Raw genomic sequence first — 19002 nt, forward strand, 5'->3', positions numbered from 1 at the left:
GCTCAGTGTATCGTGGTATGTATCATATCGGCAACTTCTTAATGATACCAGCCCCAATAATCACACTAGTTCTGTACTGTAATAGTGACAGCCAATAGTTTTTACAATATATTTTGAATGATTGATTGATTTCTATTGTATTAGTGAGTTTTGTAAGGATACACTATGTCTGTAAAATGTTTTATGCTATTTCACTTTAAAATAACATTTTGTTGAACAGTTGAAATTATTGTAGACTGCACGGGGAGGGCTTCCTGTTTGTGAGCGTGTGTGTGTGTGTGTGTGTGTGTGTGTGTGTGTGTGTGTGTGTGTGTGTGTGTGTGTACAGAAAATGAGTCTGGGTGGAGCAGGAGCAGCTGGAGAACAGGGAGGATTGGGCGGTCAGAAAAACATACAAAGTGATAATGTGGCCGTTCCTCTTCACATCTCCAAAGTTAATCAAGTCCAGGCCTGGGCAGTACTTGAGTGGGAGACCGCTGGGAATCCCAGAATGCCACAGTGGGGCTAAAAATTGTTGTTGTGTCCTTAGGCAAGGCACTTTACCCACATTGTCTGAGCATTGCATGGCTCCCAGGTCACATAAGGCCCTTTGGTCGACTCTGCCCGACCTGTTTAAGCTCATTTGGAATTACAAAATGAACACATTTTATCATTTGACTCATGTATGGACTAAAGCTGCACTGATTTTATTTTAGAGGTGTTTTCTTAAATGACATTTTTTTGTTCGGCAGCCTCACTTTTTTATAACATAAACTCTTCCCAAGTTTGAGCAGCTCGTCACAACAATGATATTTACTGATTTATATAAAGAAACACAATTCATATTATGCAGAATTGAGTTAAGCATTTTGGTCTTCACAATATTTTCTGTTTAAAATAATTGCCCACCTCTGGTCTAGTATGTGTGTAGGTGTGTGTGAGTGCAGGGGTGTGGCTGTGTCTGCAGTAGAAGTTTAGCACCACTGAGTGTGGAGTGGATGAAGAATTCTCTGTAAAACACTTTGGCTGCGTTCAGACTGCAGCCTGAAGTGACCCAAATCTGATTTTTTGGCCTCTATGTTCCTGTATCTGATCTTTTAATGTCAGTCTGAACGACTCAGATCAGATTTTTTTCAAACTGTGACCCAGGACACTTGGATATGTGAAACCGATACATATCTGATCTTTTGACATGTGACTTCAGTGTGAACAGCCAAAGTGCATTCATCCACCTACACGTTATCAACAAGACACAAACGTCACTATTCTGCGCTGAAGTTGGCGAAAATTGTTAATGAACTCCTTGTCACTGAAGTGAAGCACATCACCACTCACCACTCTTGGCTCCGTCTGTGCATCCACATGTTCCTTTCAACGTTCTGTCCCACAAAACACGGCCAAAAACCTCGTCCTTCTCCTTCTCAATCTCCTCCTTAAAACAAGTAAGTTGTTCATGTTCTGGCTCCGGTACGAGAGGAACTTTAAAATCTCCAGGTGCTCAATGCTGCGTCCATGTTTGGACAACTTCCATAAACACAGAGACGCTCGCTGCGGTTGACGTCGTCGTGTCTCCAGTGCACATGTGGGACACTTTCAGGCTGTTTACTGTTCACACTGGAGTCACATACAAGTCACATTAACTGGAAATGTGAACGACCTTGAAAAAACATCGGATTTCACAAAAAAATCTGAATTAAGCATTAAGCCCTGCAACCTTTGAGTGTCTTTAAACGCACTTTATAAATCCAATGATTGACTCATTCATTCATTCAGTCATTCTAATTTTTTGGGGAAAAGGATAACATACTTTTTACTGAAAGTTAAAATAAAAACAGCTCAAGAATAAGTTCTGACCTGCATTTACTGGATGCATACAAGCAGTATGTTCCCAGTTTTCTGCTTGTGTGTAAGTATATAGGTGTATATACGTGTGTAAGTGCATTGCCCAAAGACACAAGCATAATATGTATTGAAACACCTAAAAACATTTATAAAGCAGATTGATTTACAAACATATATCTAGATAGATTGGGGCGGCAGTAGCTCAGCTGGTAGAGCATTCGCCCACTGATCTAAAGGTTGGCGGTTCGAATCCAGCTCTCTACATAAACATCACAGGTTGAGCGGTCAGATCCACTGACCCACAGGTTGGCTGGTGTGATTCCAGCTCCCACAGATGAATGCTGTTGTTGTGTCCTTGGACAAGACACTTAACCCACCTTGTGTCTGTGTACACTGGTGGGTGAATGGGTGAGTGGTTCCTTGTTGTAAAGCGCTTTGAGTGCCTTGAAGGTGGAAAAGCTATAGAAAAATGTGACCATTTACCATAGATCTGGTCACCGGGTCAAAAGTGAAGGACGAGATGTAACCAGAAGCAGCTCCTCAGCACTTCCTGTTCTGAGAGGTTAATGGAGCACTTACCCTCCAGCATCAGCAGCAGCATCATCATCATCATTACCCTGAGGCTGCTCCTCACTCTCCCCTTTCTCCTTCTCCTCTTCTTCTTCTTCATCATCTTCTTCCTGAGAGAATGTATAGATAAGGGCAAGGGCAGAGGAGGGTGGAGGGAGAGGGGGAGAGAGAGAGAGGGAGAGGGAGAGGAGAGGGAGGAGACAGAGAGAGGGAGAGGAGAGGGGGAGAGAGGGAGGAGACAGAGAGAGGAGAGGAGAGAGGAGAGGAGAGGGGGAGAGAGGGAGAGGGAGGGAGAGAGGGAGAGAGAGAGGGAGAGAGAGAGGAGGAGACAGAGAGAGGAGAGAGAGAGGGAGGAGAGAGAGAGAGAGGAGGAGGAGAGGAGGGAGAGAGAGAGAGGGAGGAGACAGAGAGAGGGAGGGGAGAGGGGGAGAAGGTCCCATGGGAGAGTCAATTCTCCGAACACTTAGAACGTACAGATCCATTACTGTGAGTGGTGATGCTGCTGATGGAAGGTGTTTTCAAAGACAGAATTCATTCGTGAGTGGGCTCGCCTCTCCACTGACCTGACCTTTACTGATTTTAATGTCTCAAAAAACATGAAAAACAGAATTAGTTGATTTGAAACAGTTTGCAGTGGTCAAAGTTATTCCCTCATTCACCTCATGTTTTCAGAGCATTTTCATTATTCACCACCATACTAACCTCTGATCTAAAGGTTGGCAGTTCAAATCCCACTCTCGACACACCGCTCAGTGTCAGTGAACCAATGATGTGTGTGTGCGTGCGTGTGTGCGTGCGTGAATGGGTGAGTGGTTCTTTGATGTAAAACACTTTCACCTTTGATGGTGGAAAAGTGCTGTATAAAAACGTGACCATTTACCAATTTACCAACAACTAGCATGCTATCTGCACACTTCCTGATTATCAGACTATGAAATGTTTCAGAATTCGATGCAGACAGTACATAGCAGACCCCAAGAGCTGCTTATACAGTTTGTATTTGTACTGGGGCAAGACACATTTTTTCTCAGATACATGAGAAAAAATTGTGTAGAGGCTTTAATGCCATATTGTGTAACATTAAAATCAATAATCCTCCAGAAAAGTGACACAGGAGCAGGAGCAGTTGTTGGGAGGCGCTGCCCTGTTTGAGAAGTGCTGGTGGAGCAGAGGCAGGTTCTCACAGTGTCCTGTTTCAGCCTGACATTTCTAATCACTTTAGTCTAAATGAAGTTTGGTTGTGAGCTGATGCAGAAGCCTGCAGAACTCCCGCCGCACACACTGACACACACACACTGGTGCACACAGTGTGTACAGCCGAGTGTGTGTTAGAACACCGTTTACCAACCACAGCCATGCACAATCTGAAACAAATGTAGAATGTGTAAATGAATATGAAATGTTTTTTGTAGTGCTTTTCACATCCTCAAAATGTTTCATACGTTTGGCCTATCATTAATAGAGATTCACCGATACCGATACTGACATCGAGTATTGGTGCTGATGCTGAAAAATGTGCTGAATTGGTTATCGGTTCCATGTTATCGGTTTGGCCAATATCCTGTTTGGGCCTTCAATTTGATAAAACATTTACAGACTGATTTGGACCTAGAACGTCTCATAATGTTTAAACTTTAAATATGATGTTGTTTTGTGGTCATATAAAGGATAATAAACAGTTACATAACACTATTGGATTTCTTGTGCAATAAGTTAACTGTTTTAAGAAAATAAGTCTACACTGGTGTCTGTTAATGCTGAGCATGATACTTAAAGTCATAGTATCAATATCGGTATCAGAAATGAAAAAGTTGAATTGATGCATCCTTGATCCTTAAAAAAAAACATATAATTGTTGATATACTAGTAAAGAGATTTGTGTATAAAGTAGTACTGGTACACAGTATTGGAGTACTCAGAGTTCAGTTCAGTTGAGTCTTTATTAAGACTGCTGGAGTGGGAACAGCAGAGTGTTTTCCTGTCATTCTTTAGTCCTTGGCCTGTAAACACTCACTCTTATGCTTCACATTGCTCCCACTTTAAAACACAATGCCTTTTCTATGAAACCTCATACAGTTTCTGTTACATTTATAATAAAGAACATATTATATTATTAGGAATTATTATGCAAAACTGACCTTTAGTGTTTCTCAGGCTGTAGAGGATGTAACATTGTTGCATGATTTGCACACTTCTCCTGGTGCTATGTTAATATTTGTTTATTTTACAGTCAGACTCAGTCCTTTTTTATTTATTTATTTTATTCATTTATTTTTTTGTGCACACAAATCAGATGCCACAGAAGTAGAAGAAAAGATAAATAATATAATATAATTAACAGTAATACAATGTGACCATCCTTTTTCACCCCCCCCCCCCCCCGCCCTTTACCTCCCCCACCCACTCACCCCACCCCCCCACTGTCTCCAGAGAAAAGAAAAATAAATATTAATACATAAATAATATTAAAGAAAGAAGAAAAGAAGAAAATAAATAAATACAAAATAAAAACACACACACATATATGTATATATATATATATATATATATATATATATATATATATATATATAGAGAGAGAGAGAGAGAGAGAGAGAGAGAGAGAGAGAGAGAGAGAGAGATATACCCATACATATATATATACACACATATATATATACACATACATATACACACCTATTCATATATGCATATACACAGCACAACACATATATACATTACGTGGCATATATAGTGTGTATATATGTACACAGTCAGTCAGACTCAGTCCTATCCACTTTTTGGTCTTTCTACTGTAGGATGTTCTGTACTTTAGGATTTAGTCTTATTTTAGACCTGGTTTAGGCCAAATTTAGACTTGAAAGTCCTAGTATAGACCTGGTTTAGATCTGATGATACTCTGGAAGCCAAATCTTTTCTTGTGGTGGGCATAAAAAGTCTGAAAACCACTGCTAGAGCATTTAGTTTAATTTTGTTCTTTTCTGAATCTGTTTAAGAGGATCTAGTTTAAGCAGAGGAATGATGGAAGCACATGCGCTGCAGCTCTAGCACCGAGCCACACTCAAAGCCCATTGTGCGTCTGTGGGGCACCAACGACAGCTCAACAAATGTGCTCCAATCTGTTTGTGAGGAACTGTTTATGTCCCAAACTCAGCGTGGAGCCAAAACAACCCCCCTCCAGAAGAGACCCCCCGTGGCAGAGTGTGCGTGCCCGGGGAGGGGGCTCGTGTCTGGGGTGGGATGGCCCGGGGGGTCCCTGAGCGCTCCTTGGATCTGGGTCAGTGGGATTTGTTTCCTGGTCTGGCTGCAGCTAATAGTCCATTAGCATACATTTCACTCCCCAAACAGCCCCCCCGCTCAACCGACACACGGGGGGGGGCTGTCGGAGCACTCACCCTCTGATGTGTGGGGGGTTTTACTGTTCCTATAGGAGTCTTTGTGAATCCATATTTCCTCTTTGTCGTAATTTAAATATTTATTATTTTTTAATAGCTTAAAGGTCCATATCACATTATTTTCTGATCTCTGTGATGTTGTTTCCTCATCACAAACAGACCTGGAGTTGTGTTTTGTTTCATTCACACAGATTTAGCCTGAGTTCTTCTCTCAAACTGAAAACACTCTGTTCCACCTTGTGATGTCATGTGGTGATACAGGAAGTGCTCCACTGTGTTTTAAACTCCATACACCTTCACTAGAATCAGTTGGATAATTTCAACTCTGTAATTTCTCTACTAAACTAAACGTAAAAGGAGCTGTTCACATGAAAACTACCACTTCATGACATCACAAGGTGGAGCAGAGCAATTTGAGCTTTGGAGATGTAGACAGACTAATAATAATAAGGTAGGGTGACCGGATTTTCAAAATCCAAACCTGGGACACCATCGGTTTGTGGTGATGGTAATATTAAAATTCTGAAACAAGTGCGTAATTAAGGAAAATCATTCTGCACTCGGCCCATTCATGACAAACATTCGAGTCAGTATAGTCCCTTTCTTTGTGTTTTAGTCGTTTTTAAGCAGCTTTTCTGTATTTTACCTAAACAAATGACAATGTATGTCTCTCTTTACTGTTGGCAGGGATCAGATAGGTCCAAAATAGGGACACCTGGGACATTTCTTCCATAAAACTGGGACAAATTACTGGTTTTGGATAAATCGTTTAAAAAAAACCCAAAAATTATAAAGCAAATCAGCAGCAGATCTTGCCCACCAACCTCCAAAGAAAATTTACAAAGAGAGAAAGTCCTTATAATTTGAAAGGAATTGAAATCTTTAAAAAACCCAGGTTCAGAACAACAACACTGGAAAAATCAAAGGTGTGAGCTTATGGAACAGTCTAAATGAAAAAAACTTAAAAATCTGCTCAAGTGTTTAAAGGTAATGTGAAACATGATATGCTAAAAAAAAGTATGATGTATGAACTGTCCTTTTGTGTTTATTAACAAGTATTTAATATTATGTATGTCACGTAAATAAGTGGCTTATAAATGTAGTTGGAACAGTTGAAGTGTTTTGTTTTACTTTACTTTATGTTTTACTTTGTGTGAAAGGAGCAGATATTACAAGTATACATATTATTATATATTTTATTATATATAATATTACAACTCCTTTTCATTCACATTGATGCATGAAACATAATTATTTTGAATTTATCTTTCATGAATGAAAAAAAAAAAAATCTGTTGGGACAGGGGACACAGGGGCTCAAAACTGGGACTGTCCCGGGTACCATATTTTTTGGACTATGAGTCGCTCCAGCCACAAAATGCATAATAAGGAAGAAAATAAACATAAATCACACTGGATTATAAATCGCACTTTTTTGGGGAAATATATTTTATAAAATCAGAGACCAAGAACTGACATTTCCTGTGTAAAGTCAGTTTTCTAGTAATAAGAATAGAAGAGAGACTGTTAACGTCACATATGAACAGTTCTTCAGATAAACTATAACATAAACAACAACAGAACAAGTTTAACCAAACTCTCCATCTCACTCCAAATCACTAAATCCATTCAATTCTTCATCCTTCGTGTCACTTCTGAGCCTCCGGAGGTAAACAGAGCGCTGCTTCCTCTTCTGTGTCGCTATCGTCAGACTCAGTATCAGTTCCAGTTAGAATTATTCGGGTCTTTCTGAATCTCGACAGGATGGTTTCGGTGTCACTGAAGTCCAGGCTTTGTCCATCCATCCAGTGACTTCAGGAAAGTTTCATGGTGCATCCTCCTGGTGTCATATGTTTCTCACTCCAAACTTTCTTTCTGCTGCACGATTTCTGTTTTCAGCTGCAGATTTCACGACTTGCATCTTATAATCTTTCACATTGTTTCATTAATCCAAAGCCATCTTCAAACAAACAAAATCTGATTTTCTTTTTGGGGACATTTGTGTTCAGTCTTCTCAGTGTCTTTATAAGTTTGTTTAAATGTTAAATTGTTCAGTAGTGCAGAAGTAATGGTGTGATCCACTGACATGATACAGACAGAACAGAGGCTCTTTCTGCAGGAGACATGTGCAGTAGAGCCAAGTGACAGTGGTACAGGAGGAACAGGAGCAGCAGATACTGACACACAAGACTAGAACCTCTCACCGCTTCAGTGTCAACATGTTAATATATAAGTCACACCGGAGTATAAGTCGCAGGAAACACCCAAATCATGAAAAAAGTGACACTTCTAGTCTGAAAAATACGATAAATAGAGACATCTGGTCACTCTAAATAAAGGATTACTCAAATGTGTGTATGAAATAAAACACAACTCCAAGTCTGTTTTTAAGGAGGTAAAAACTAGTGATGTTACGAGATGTGCTGGGGCTTCGAAGCGTGTGTCGAGTAATCCAGGAAGTCTTTGGTGAAGTGCATATCGAGGTTTGTATCAGTGACGTATGTGATGACGTCTGAAGCCTCGTGAACCGTACCACGTGACTGGTTCAGGAAGTGGTTCGCAGATTTGTCGCGATTCGAAACATAAGGACCAAAGAAACGCAGCGGATTCACCTGAAACATTTTGTGGTTTTGGGTTACTGCAAGTTTGGTCTATTTGAGATTCTTTTTATTATTTTTTTGCGATGGAACACGCCTGTTTCATCTGTGCGCTGTGAACGTTTTTTTTTTTTTTTTTTTCAAAAGCAGGGGAAATTCCTTATTCCTTATATATCCTTTTTGTGGCATAAGCACAGATATAAAGTAGTAACAGAAGCACAGTCACATTACATCCTGATCTCCAATTTGTTCCTTCTTTTAACCCAACTGTTATATCATGAACACAGACTCCAGATTTATATATTCACACTTTATGTTGAAATCACAAACATTCAAATATTTAATCGTTCTTTTATTCAGTATAAATCTTTCCATCAGAACCTTGATGATCATGTTGATTGTTTTATTGTCACGCTGCCTGTTATACTTTTTTTTTGGCCTCTTGATGGGACAGTGGAGCAAATGAAGCACCTTGAAGCATCGGCTCAAGAGTCGAGCAAATGGCTGGAACGCTTCAATGCTTCAGGGGACTTCATCTCCACATCACTAGTAAAAACATTATAACATGACTTAAAGCTCACAAGAGTCAGTTTTGTGTAATATAGGATCTTTAAACATGAAAATCCAATAGAAGCTGATTATAAAAAGCACTGTCCTCTGTCCTAACACACTTCCTGTCTTTTATACTCAGGTATTGGCAAGAACGTGATCTGCGACCGCACCGCCACCCCGCTCGACGCCTTCAGGATGATGTCAGCGGCACAGTATTACCCCAAACTGCTGAGCATCATGGGAAACGTGCTGCGCTTCCTGCCCGCCTTCGTACGCATGAAGGAGCTGGTGGAGGAGGGATACGTGGGCGAGCTGCTGGTGTGCGAGGCTCAGGTGGGTGATCTGTTCCGCCGCAGACACGGATCTACTTTTTTTATTGGTTTCTTGTTCTAGGGGCCATTTTGAGGACATTCTAACACATAAAATATCCAGGTTTTCATGTTTGCACACCTAAATTTTCAGTGTTCCCTGCAGGTTAAAGGGAGATGTGAAGCTGGACGTGTTTGCTCATTGGCTCACACTTTTCACCTTTGTGCATCAAACAACACACAGCACACACTGATAGGAAATGTGAAAAGGCCCAGAGTACTATTTCGTCATCACACACAGACCTGGAGTTGTGTTTTGTTTCATTCACACATGTTTAACACACAAACTGCATATTTAGGCTGAGTTCTTCTCTCAAACAGAAAACACTCTGTTCCACCTTATGATGTCATTTGGTAATTCAAAAAGTGCTCCACTGTATTTTTAAACTCCACACACTTTCACAAGAATCATTTGGATCATTTCAGCTTCGGAATTGACCTTTTTCACAATGGCTGAGGTGCCAGTGGAACTTCCAGTTAATGTTTTTCTGTGGCAAAATGTGTGTGTAAATGTGTGCGTAAATGTGTGTGTAAATGTGTGTAAATGTGTGTGTAAATGTGTGTAAATGTGTGTGTAAATGTGTGTGTACATGTGTGTCGTCTTCTCCAGCAGCTTCATAAATCTGCCCCATCACCAAATCTTCAACCAACAAACTCCACAAAGGATAAACATTCTAACATGAACAATTTATCCACAACGATCAAGAGAAGAAAGAACAAAACTTAAAGGAAACAACGACCACACACTAGTGACACACTGAACTAAACTCATGTTATGATCATGAATAAAACAGAAGAAACTTGTTCACTCAGACTGATTCTAGAATTAAAATTAAAAATCGATTTAATGATGTAGATATTTGCATAGACAGAGATTTGTGCAGTTTAGATGTGAGACATGTGAACATCTGTAGTTTTTGATCTGCTCAAATCTCTGTGTCTATGCCAGGGGTGTCAAACTCAATTTGGTTCGGGGGCCGTATCCAACCGACTTTGATCCCAAAGGGGCTGGATCAGAAAACTCATGGCATATAAACCCCAAAAATAACTATAAGTTCAAAGAGAAATTCAAATCTATTACAGAAATCTTTTTTAATTGATGAACTATTTCTTTTACAAAATATTATAATATTATGAACAGCCTGAAACTTTAAGAAAAATGCAATTTCAACACAACATTTTAACATGAACTTGTTTGCAAATAGGAATAATTTTTCTTGGAAATTCCTGCACTCGGCTCCACTTTTCTCATTTATGACATTTTTCTGATGAGGGTGTCACGGTCAACAGTCAAAACAATCGTCTTTTGGACATTTGGAAAGAGACAAGTCTTCATTTGTGCTGCTCTGGTGGGAGGGGCCACGCACAGAGACGCTGGAGACGCTGCTGTGATAAACACCACAGAAAATGACCAGTATTTTAATAGAAAATATAATTTAAATATTTTAGTAGAAAATCTGACGTGGGCCAGATTAAAGGTGTTGCAGGGCCGGATGTTTGACACCCCTGGTCTATGCAAATATTTACATCATGAAATAATTTTTTTAAATTCTAGAATCAGTCTGAGTTCACAAGTTACTTATTAATGAATTACTTATTACTTACATTATTCATGATCATAACATGAGTTTAGTTCAGTGTGTCACTAGTGTGTGGTCGTTGTTTCCTTTAGGTTTTGTTCTTTCTTCTCTTGATCGTTGTGGATAAATTGTTCAAGTTAGAATGTTTATCCTTTGTGGAGTTTGTTGGTTGAAGATTTGCTGATGGGGCAGATTTATGAAGCTGTTGGAGAATATGCTAGACATTTACATAGATATTTTGACACAGAAAACCATTGACCAGAAGTTCAGCAAACCTACAGTGCAACACTTCTGTCCTTTGAGAAAAAGGTCTATTGCAAATCTACTGAACTAAAGGTAAAAGGAGCTGTTCACTTGAAAACTATCTCTTCATGACATCCCAAGCATTTTGAACTTTGGGGATGCCAACAGACTAATAATAGGATTACCCAAACATGTGTAAATGAAACTAAACACAACTCCAGGTCTGTTTTCGAGGAGCCAACAAAATTATAACATGTCTTAAAGCTCCCAGGAGTTCATTTTATGTGATATAGTTTATTAGTATCAATTATAATCACATTTTTAATACATTCCTAATATAACATAACAGCTCAATATATATTTATTTGCACTTACAATGTTCAGCCAAATCAGAGAATGTTTTTTTTTTTTAATTTAGTGATGCAGTCTTCTGTCAGCACCATGACTCAGACACTGCTGCCCCCTGCTGGACCAGATGCTTTGACACTAAGCTGGATATTTATCATTTGGTTGTAAACATTGGCTGTATGTATAAATGGACATGGATAACCCGCTAGCCACCATGTTCGAAATAGTGAACATGAGTATGGACACGCTTCTGGCTCCATCAACTCTGGCTTCAATTCGCTTTTTACTGAAAAAACGTCACCTCTCTCTGTACCCAAGCCTCATCACTTTGGTCATTCTGGTCCGTAAATGAAGAAATGAACATTAATAACAGACAAATCAGATGGCCTCCACTGAAGCTGCTCCTGCCAGTGTTAGGAGCAGGTTGATTGACAGTGTTGCAAAGCGCCCACACTGCTGGTTGAGCGTTGAGCGTGCACTTACATTCAACAGTCTCGCTCCTGATTGGCTCTTTGGTTGCTGTGATACTTGCAGTTAGAATTCCAAATATGAAACCCTGTTCCAAATTTACCCCTGTAACTGCGAGCCTCGATGAGCTTCATTTGACTGGAGCTGAACGCAATGGGTCACACTCACTCAGTCCACTTTTTATACAGTCTGTGGTTGTTTATGGAAGTCTGCATTACCGTATTTTCCGGGCTATTAGGTGCGCTCTTAAGCCTCCAACCCCATCAAAAAATGACCGCACGCCTCACAATCCAGAGCGCCCCATACACGAATCCACTCAGGTGTCCCAGCTCGACTTCAGTAAACTACAAAGCCACACCAAAACACAAACACACACGGAGACAGTGACCGCACAGCGAAACACACCCACAGACACACTCATCACTCCACACAGACGAGGAACGGAACAGAGGAACGAACCGAAAAAGCGAGTGCAACGTGCCACTTGTAGACACAACTGAACAACTGAGTCACTGTGAACACGCCGACAATCCAGCGTCCCAGACACACCCTCCCTACACGCCACAACTGAACAAAGCCCAGAGTCACTGTGAACGCCAAAAACAAACAAAACCACTCACCCATCACACTGTTGTGTTTCCTTTAAAGTCCGGTGCGGTTTATTCCTCTCCAGGCAGATGTTGCAGATTTGCAACAGCTAAATGCCAATTACCTACTTACTCCACATCCATATTTTATGAGCCTTTTTTACTCAGGAGTCTTTTTTCCCATCCATGCTGATAAACGTGGACGATGCAGACCGTTCAAGAATGGCTACACGCAAACAGCCTGCCAAAAGTGCAAAGTACTTTTGTGCTTTACAGAGGATAAAAATAGTTTGTTGGGGCACCACACGAAAATGTTCTTCTGCCACTGTAAAGCTGTTACACTGTGCTTTATGTTTTCATTGTTATGAAAAGTGGTGAACACAGCGTTAGCGTTAGCGTTCATATTAGGGTTGGGCATTCGATGAAATTTTCTTAATCGATCGTCGGAAGAATTAACGATCGATTATTGATTAATCATTAACGTTTTATATTAAAATGATCATCATTATTATTACTATCTGCACTACTAATCTGCATAAATAAATTCAACATTACGACATATAAACCGTAACCACTCTAGAGCCACATCAGCCCGTTTGACATTATCATGTGTTTAATTCAGTTTTGCGCAATTTTCACAGAAACAAAACTTAAAACCACATTTGCATAAACTAAGTGAAGATAAAAAAATAAAAAAAACAGCTCTTGTGTCGCTGATGCGGTCAACTTCTGTCGGATTAAAAGACATGACTCAGGTGAATACAGGTTAGTGTGATCAGATTTGCGTTTGTCAAAACCAGGACAGCGTACGGGCGGAGGGAGGTGGGGACTCGTCATCGACAGTGAGCGACTCTCACCTGGCAAAACTTTTTCCCACTGGACACCAAAATATATGTGCTGCTTTGTACACTGTGCACAAGGACTCACACTTGTACCGAACGGAAAGCGTGGAATTTCTTGTACAAATCATCGTTGCACATCGTTTGCATTTGCACTTCAGCACGTTGCAGACTGACCGACTGTGTTTGTGTCTCGCTCCTTCTGATGCAGAGACACATGTACAGACCTGTTTGGTCACACTACACACAGCAACCTACATTCGGTTTGTCGATTAAAATGAACGAAATTCTTAATGATCAATTATCGATTAATCAACTAATCATGCCCATCCCTAGTTCATATCATTTTCAATCTTCAGTGTTAATTTACCACAGTGGGCCAATGCTGCAAATCTGCAACATCCCAGAACGCATTGCATGTGAGTCAAAAAAAGTCAGGATTGTATATTACTACCCTATAAGATATTTTCCCCAAATATCAGATTTTTTCCTGTTACAAAAACTTAATTTGAGCCTCAGAGGGTTATTTGTGAAAAAAGTTCGAAGATAACCCATTTAATGCAGAGCCCCTAATAGCCTGGAAAATATGGTACATGCATTTTACAGTTACTCAATAAAAAAAAAGCTTCATCACGATTTTAGTGTGTATTTACATTCTAACTCTTTTTTTATTTCTATTTTTTGTAGTAGAATTTCAGTCTGCACTCCACCTAATGTTTAATTTTCTTGCCTTTGTACAATGTTAGATTATTTGATGTCTTATGACCTCCTCTGATCCTCTACCTTGTCTCCAGGTGCACAGTGGGAGCCTGCTGGGTAAGAAATACAACTGGAGCTGTGACGACCTGATGGGAGGAGGCGGCCTGCACTCGGTGGGCAGTTACATCATCGACCTCTTGACCTTTCTGACCGGTCAGCGTGCCATCAAGGTCCACGGCTTCCTCAAGACCTTCGTCAAGCAGACCGCCCACATCCGCGGCATCCGCCAGATCACCAGTGATGACTTCTGCACCTTCCAAATGGCGCTGGAGGGCGGAGCCTGTTGCACGGTAACGCTGAACTTCAACGTCCCTGGAGAGTTTCGCCAAGAGGTCATTGTTGTAGGAACGGTCGGTCGGCTAACAGTGACCGGCACCGACTTGTACGGACAGAAGAACGTGGGCGGACCTGAACTTTTGCTCAAAGACTCCACGCCTCTGGAAAAGTCTGCACTACCGGAGAAGGCGTTCAGCGATATTCCCACGCCGTATCTGATCGGGACAATTCGGATGATCCAAGCGGTCCGGGAGGCATTCCAGGACCAGGATGATCGTAGGACGTGGGATGGGAGGCCTCTGACTATGGCAGCGACGTTTGAGGACTGCCTGTATGCTCTGTGCGTGGTGGACACCATCAAGAAGTCCAATCAAAGCGGAGAGTGGCAGAGCATCGCGGTGATGACGGAAGAGCCTGAGGTCAGCCCGGCGTACCTGATCAGTGAGGCCATGAGGCGCAGTCGCATGTCACTCTACTGTTAGCACTGCACTGGACTGAAGGGGAGACAAACCACAGGAACCAGAGGAGATGTTTGGCTGTTCACACCTGGAGCTAGCAATGTTTCTGGAGTGATTTAAAGAGAACAATGCAGTGCTTTTCATACCAAGTTCAATTTCGACAGACACATGTAAAACTGCATTACTTAAAGGTGCTTTTGTGTAACTGTTCTAATGGAGGGTCTGCCACCACCTCTCCATGTATTCAGGGCTTTCAGACAAATGGTTCCTTCCTGATTTGAAGGACTTTGGAACTTTCTAAATTCTGACTATTTTGTCCAAGGGCGGGGCTTAGTGTTCCATGTCAAAACAAAAGCTAAACTGCAGTGTGCTGTGTGCTCCCGGGAGAGAGTGTTGACTTCTTAATCAGCAGATGGAATTGCAGATCATTTTAAGATAATAATGTTCAGTGACATTTTGAGATCAGTTAAACACAGTCAAGATCTTTAATTATTTATCATTTTCTTTTGTGTAAACATTACAGCTCAGTTTTGCCCAGACCCAGGTAAACAGATTTTACCAAAAACCTGAAATTTGCCTGTTCCTAAACCTAAACCTAACCCTAATCCTAACCTGAACCTTAACCTGATGTGAAAACATATAAGACGAAAATCAACACAGCAGTGTAATCATTAATGCAAAGTTGATGTTGATTGGTTTAACTTTGTTTTTGGTACAGTTTTAGGTCTAAATTCTTCTTTGTTTTGTCAAAAGTCTGTTTTTAGCCTTGGCAGCTCAGGTGAATAGGAAAACACTGTTTAAAGTTGGTTGTCATGGTTGCAATAGAATGTTAAGTCCCGCCCCCGGACAAAATGTCATGTTTTTAGGGAGTCCCGAGGACCTTTCCCCATTCAAAAGAGATAATCTTTTGACTTGAATTGCTTAATTGCTCTGACTGCGGTGGACTGTTGCCATAGCCTTGACTAACCCATGAATATACTGTTGGTGCTTTACACATTCTAGAATGTGACGTCATGGGGCAGGGGGTGAGAGACAGTTTTACACATTGATTACACTCTACTTTGTGTGAAATATCCACAAGCTTAAAACAAGAAAAAAAAAGTGTTTTAACTATATTTAGTTTAACTTTTCCCAGGCGGATTAAATATTATTGGCCAATAGAATATTAAGTTGTTATCTGAATTTTTTTTCCTTCTTTTGTGTTTCAGAGAACATCCCAACATTCTACTGACAAATAATATTTAATACAAATGGGGGCGGTTCAAATTCAGGCAGTTCAAATGCAGATTTGGGATGTTGTACACTGAGGTCATGGGTTTAGTCACTAATAAAAATGATCAGGTTCAACTCTTGTCCCCGAATGTGAGAATGACATCATCACTTTCTACAATCTGAAAACCACCAGTTGTTTCGCGTTAAACCTGTCTGACTTTAAGAAGTGACACCACCAGGCCAAGTTACTAGTCAGATCTGTGGAGAGGTGACCCCATTCTTTGTAAGAGTGCATGTTTTTGCAAGATAAGGACTAATATGCTATGCTTGGACGTTCAAACACCACTGGACCATCAGCAGCTGAAATCCGTCTCTTTAAAGTACACACAGGCACTTTATTCTGTCCTGTTTCCAGACTTGTTAACTTCAGGTGTGAATGCAAGTTTAACCAAAATAGTGAAACAGAAGAAAAAAAAGATTGAATTAAAAAGTGACACCATCTCTCCATCACATGCTGCCTCTCGCACAGACTCAGAGCTGTCCTGTAGAACTGCACTGAAAGGATACTACTGCTGCACCCCGTTCAAACGCATGGACCTGTCTGGACCAATGGCTGCTGTTCGCTGGGACGTTTACACTGAGTTATGAACCAATGGCTGCTGTCCTTACTGTGATGTCAGACTGCTGTATATGTCTGTGCAGATGAGAGAGGATGGGAGGGGCGCGGGTGATACTGGGTAAATTATTGTATTGTTTTTTGTAATTATGAGTATATTTGATCTTGGTTATTGCTTTTTAAAGTATTTTGAGCGATGGTGTCCAAGTAATTTTACTTCCCAAAAACGTTTTTAAACATCTGAAAAAAGTTATTTCAGATTTATGTTCTAATGTAGTTTCCTCCTCACAAACAGACCTGGAGTTGTGTTTTGTTTCATTCACACGTATTTAACTACAGAAGCCGACAGGGGTCACAACAAACGCAAACGCTGCAACAAATACAAATGCGACAACACAACAAAAAGCCACAACACACCAAAAAAAGCCACAACGGAAATGACAGCGGGACTCTATTTTAATGCAAACGCCGCAACAAATACAAACGCCACAACACAAACACAAATGCGACAACACATTACAAAGTCACAACACATTAAAAAGCCACAACGGAAGTGACGGCGGGACTCTATTTTCAGACGGACCGATCAAGCAGCAAGTGAAGAAGAAGAACTACAACATGAAACGAATAATGATAAAACAATAAATTACTTTTACTTGCATTTCCAACTTCTCCGTTCCTTTACTTTTCACATTGTAGTTCTTCTTCTTCACTTGCCGCTTGATCGGTCTGTCGGAAAATAGAGTCCCGCAGTCACTTCCATTGTAGCTTTTTAATGTGTTGTTGCATTTGCGTTTGTGTTGTGGTGTTTGTATTTGTTGCGGTGTTTGCATTAAAATAGAGTCCCGCGGTCATTTCCGTTGTGGCTTTTTTTGTTGTGTTGTGGCTTTATGTTGTGTTGTCGTATTTGTGTTTGTGGCGGCGTTTGCCTTTGTTGTGACCCCTCTCAGCTTCCGTATTGAACACACAAACCCTGCACATTAAGATGAGTTCTTCTCTGAAACAGAAAACACTCTGCTCCACCTTGTGATGTCATGTGGTGATACAGGAAGTGCTCCGTTGTGCTTTTATATTTCATACACATTCACTAAAATCATTTGGATGATTTCAGAGCTGGAATTGGCAATCACTACTGAAATAAAGGTACAATTAACTGTCAACTTAAAAACTCTCAATACATGACATCACAAGGTGGAACAGCATTTTGAGCTTTGGAAATGTAGACAGACGTGTGAATGAAGCAAACACAACTTCAGGTATATTTTTAACAAGGTAGTAACATTTTAACATGACTTAAAGCTCACAAGAGTCAGTTTTGTCTTATGTAGGACCTCTTATTTCTCTGACTTTTTCTATTTATTTCTGGCAAAGTGGAAATTAGTGCTAAAATGGTGTGGAGTTTGCATGTTCTTCCTGTGTCTGGGTGGGTTTACACTTTCATCAATATGCCAATCCTCCAGCCAGGTGCTCCTAACCTCACCAAGATCTGGGCCTGGAGATGGGTCCCCAGCATAGGATGGGTCAAACGCAGAGGTCAAATTTCAAACTTCTGCTCTATGTGGCTTCACCGGCGACACACTCGACTGGAGCCGTTAGAATCATCCACATGCACACAATCGAATGGTCTGATATTTCTGCCGCTCTAATGTAACTGATCCGTGTGGTATAAAAATAGTGTCACAACAGCTCAAGTAAGCTTCCCTCAGATCGATAACTGTGAAAGAACATCCCTGGCCCCGCCCCTGTCCATATTTGGACACATCCTCTCTCTATGTGATGTACTTCTATCTGTGTATCTGCGTCTGGACTACTGCTCCTGTACATGTGAACATATGATCTACTGCAAGTGTACATACTGTATGAACATATGATGTACTGAATGTGTATCCGTCTGTGTGTTTGTGCTGTGGCCTGGGACTTGTTATTTATTTGAATAAAGTGACTAGGAAACGACATGGAAGTGTGTTTTGTCTCAATGTATTTCAGATAAGATGTGTTGTGTTGGTTAGTACAGCTGTCATCAGTGATTTTAAATGTTAGAACAAACATAAATCACATTATCAATGTAGCTCCTGTGTGATATCAAAACACTAATCCTTGCAGTTGAGCTCACAATAGACTGGTGCAGCATTTCATAAGGTGACCATATTTCCATTTGTGAAAACCCAGACACCTTACCGGGGGTGGGAGGTGGGGCCTCGGCATTGAGCTACAGTCGTCCCTCACTTTTCATGGTCTCGCCGTTTCGCAGATTTTTTAATTTATTTTTTTTTTACACACAGGTGGGTCAGGACTAAACTAGGTCTAAACCAG

At 40.7% G+C, this 19002-nt stretch overlaps 1 protein-coding gene across 1 annotated transcript in view; it reads left to right on the top strand.

Moving 5' to 3' along the window:
- Window positions 1-18644, top strand: part of gfod1 (glucose-fructose oxidoreductase domain containing 1) — a 57084-nt gene extending 38440 nt beyond the window's left edge. Inside the window, exons 2-3 of the mRNA XM_020940650.2 lie at window positions 9075-9268; window positions 14163-18644. Coding sequence (XP_020796309.1) covers window positions 9075-9268; window positions 14163-14885 — 917 coding nt within the window. The 3' untranslated portion in view covers window positions 14886-18644. The remainder of the gene's footprint in view (window positions 1-9074; window positions 9269-14162) is intronic.
- The last annotated feature ends 358 nt before the right edge of the window (window positions 18645-19002 follow it).

This window comes from Boleophthalmus pectinirostris, unplaced genomic scaffold (assembly GCF_026225935.1).
Source record: "Boleophthalmus pectinirostris isolate CB_2022bp ecotype Guang Dong unplaced genomic scaffold, ASM2622593v1 HiC_scaffold_15, whole genome shotgun sequence".
NCBI lineage: Eukaryota > Metazoa > Chordata > Actinopteri > Gobiiformes > Gobiidae > Boleophthalmus > Boleophthalmus pectinirostris.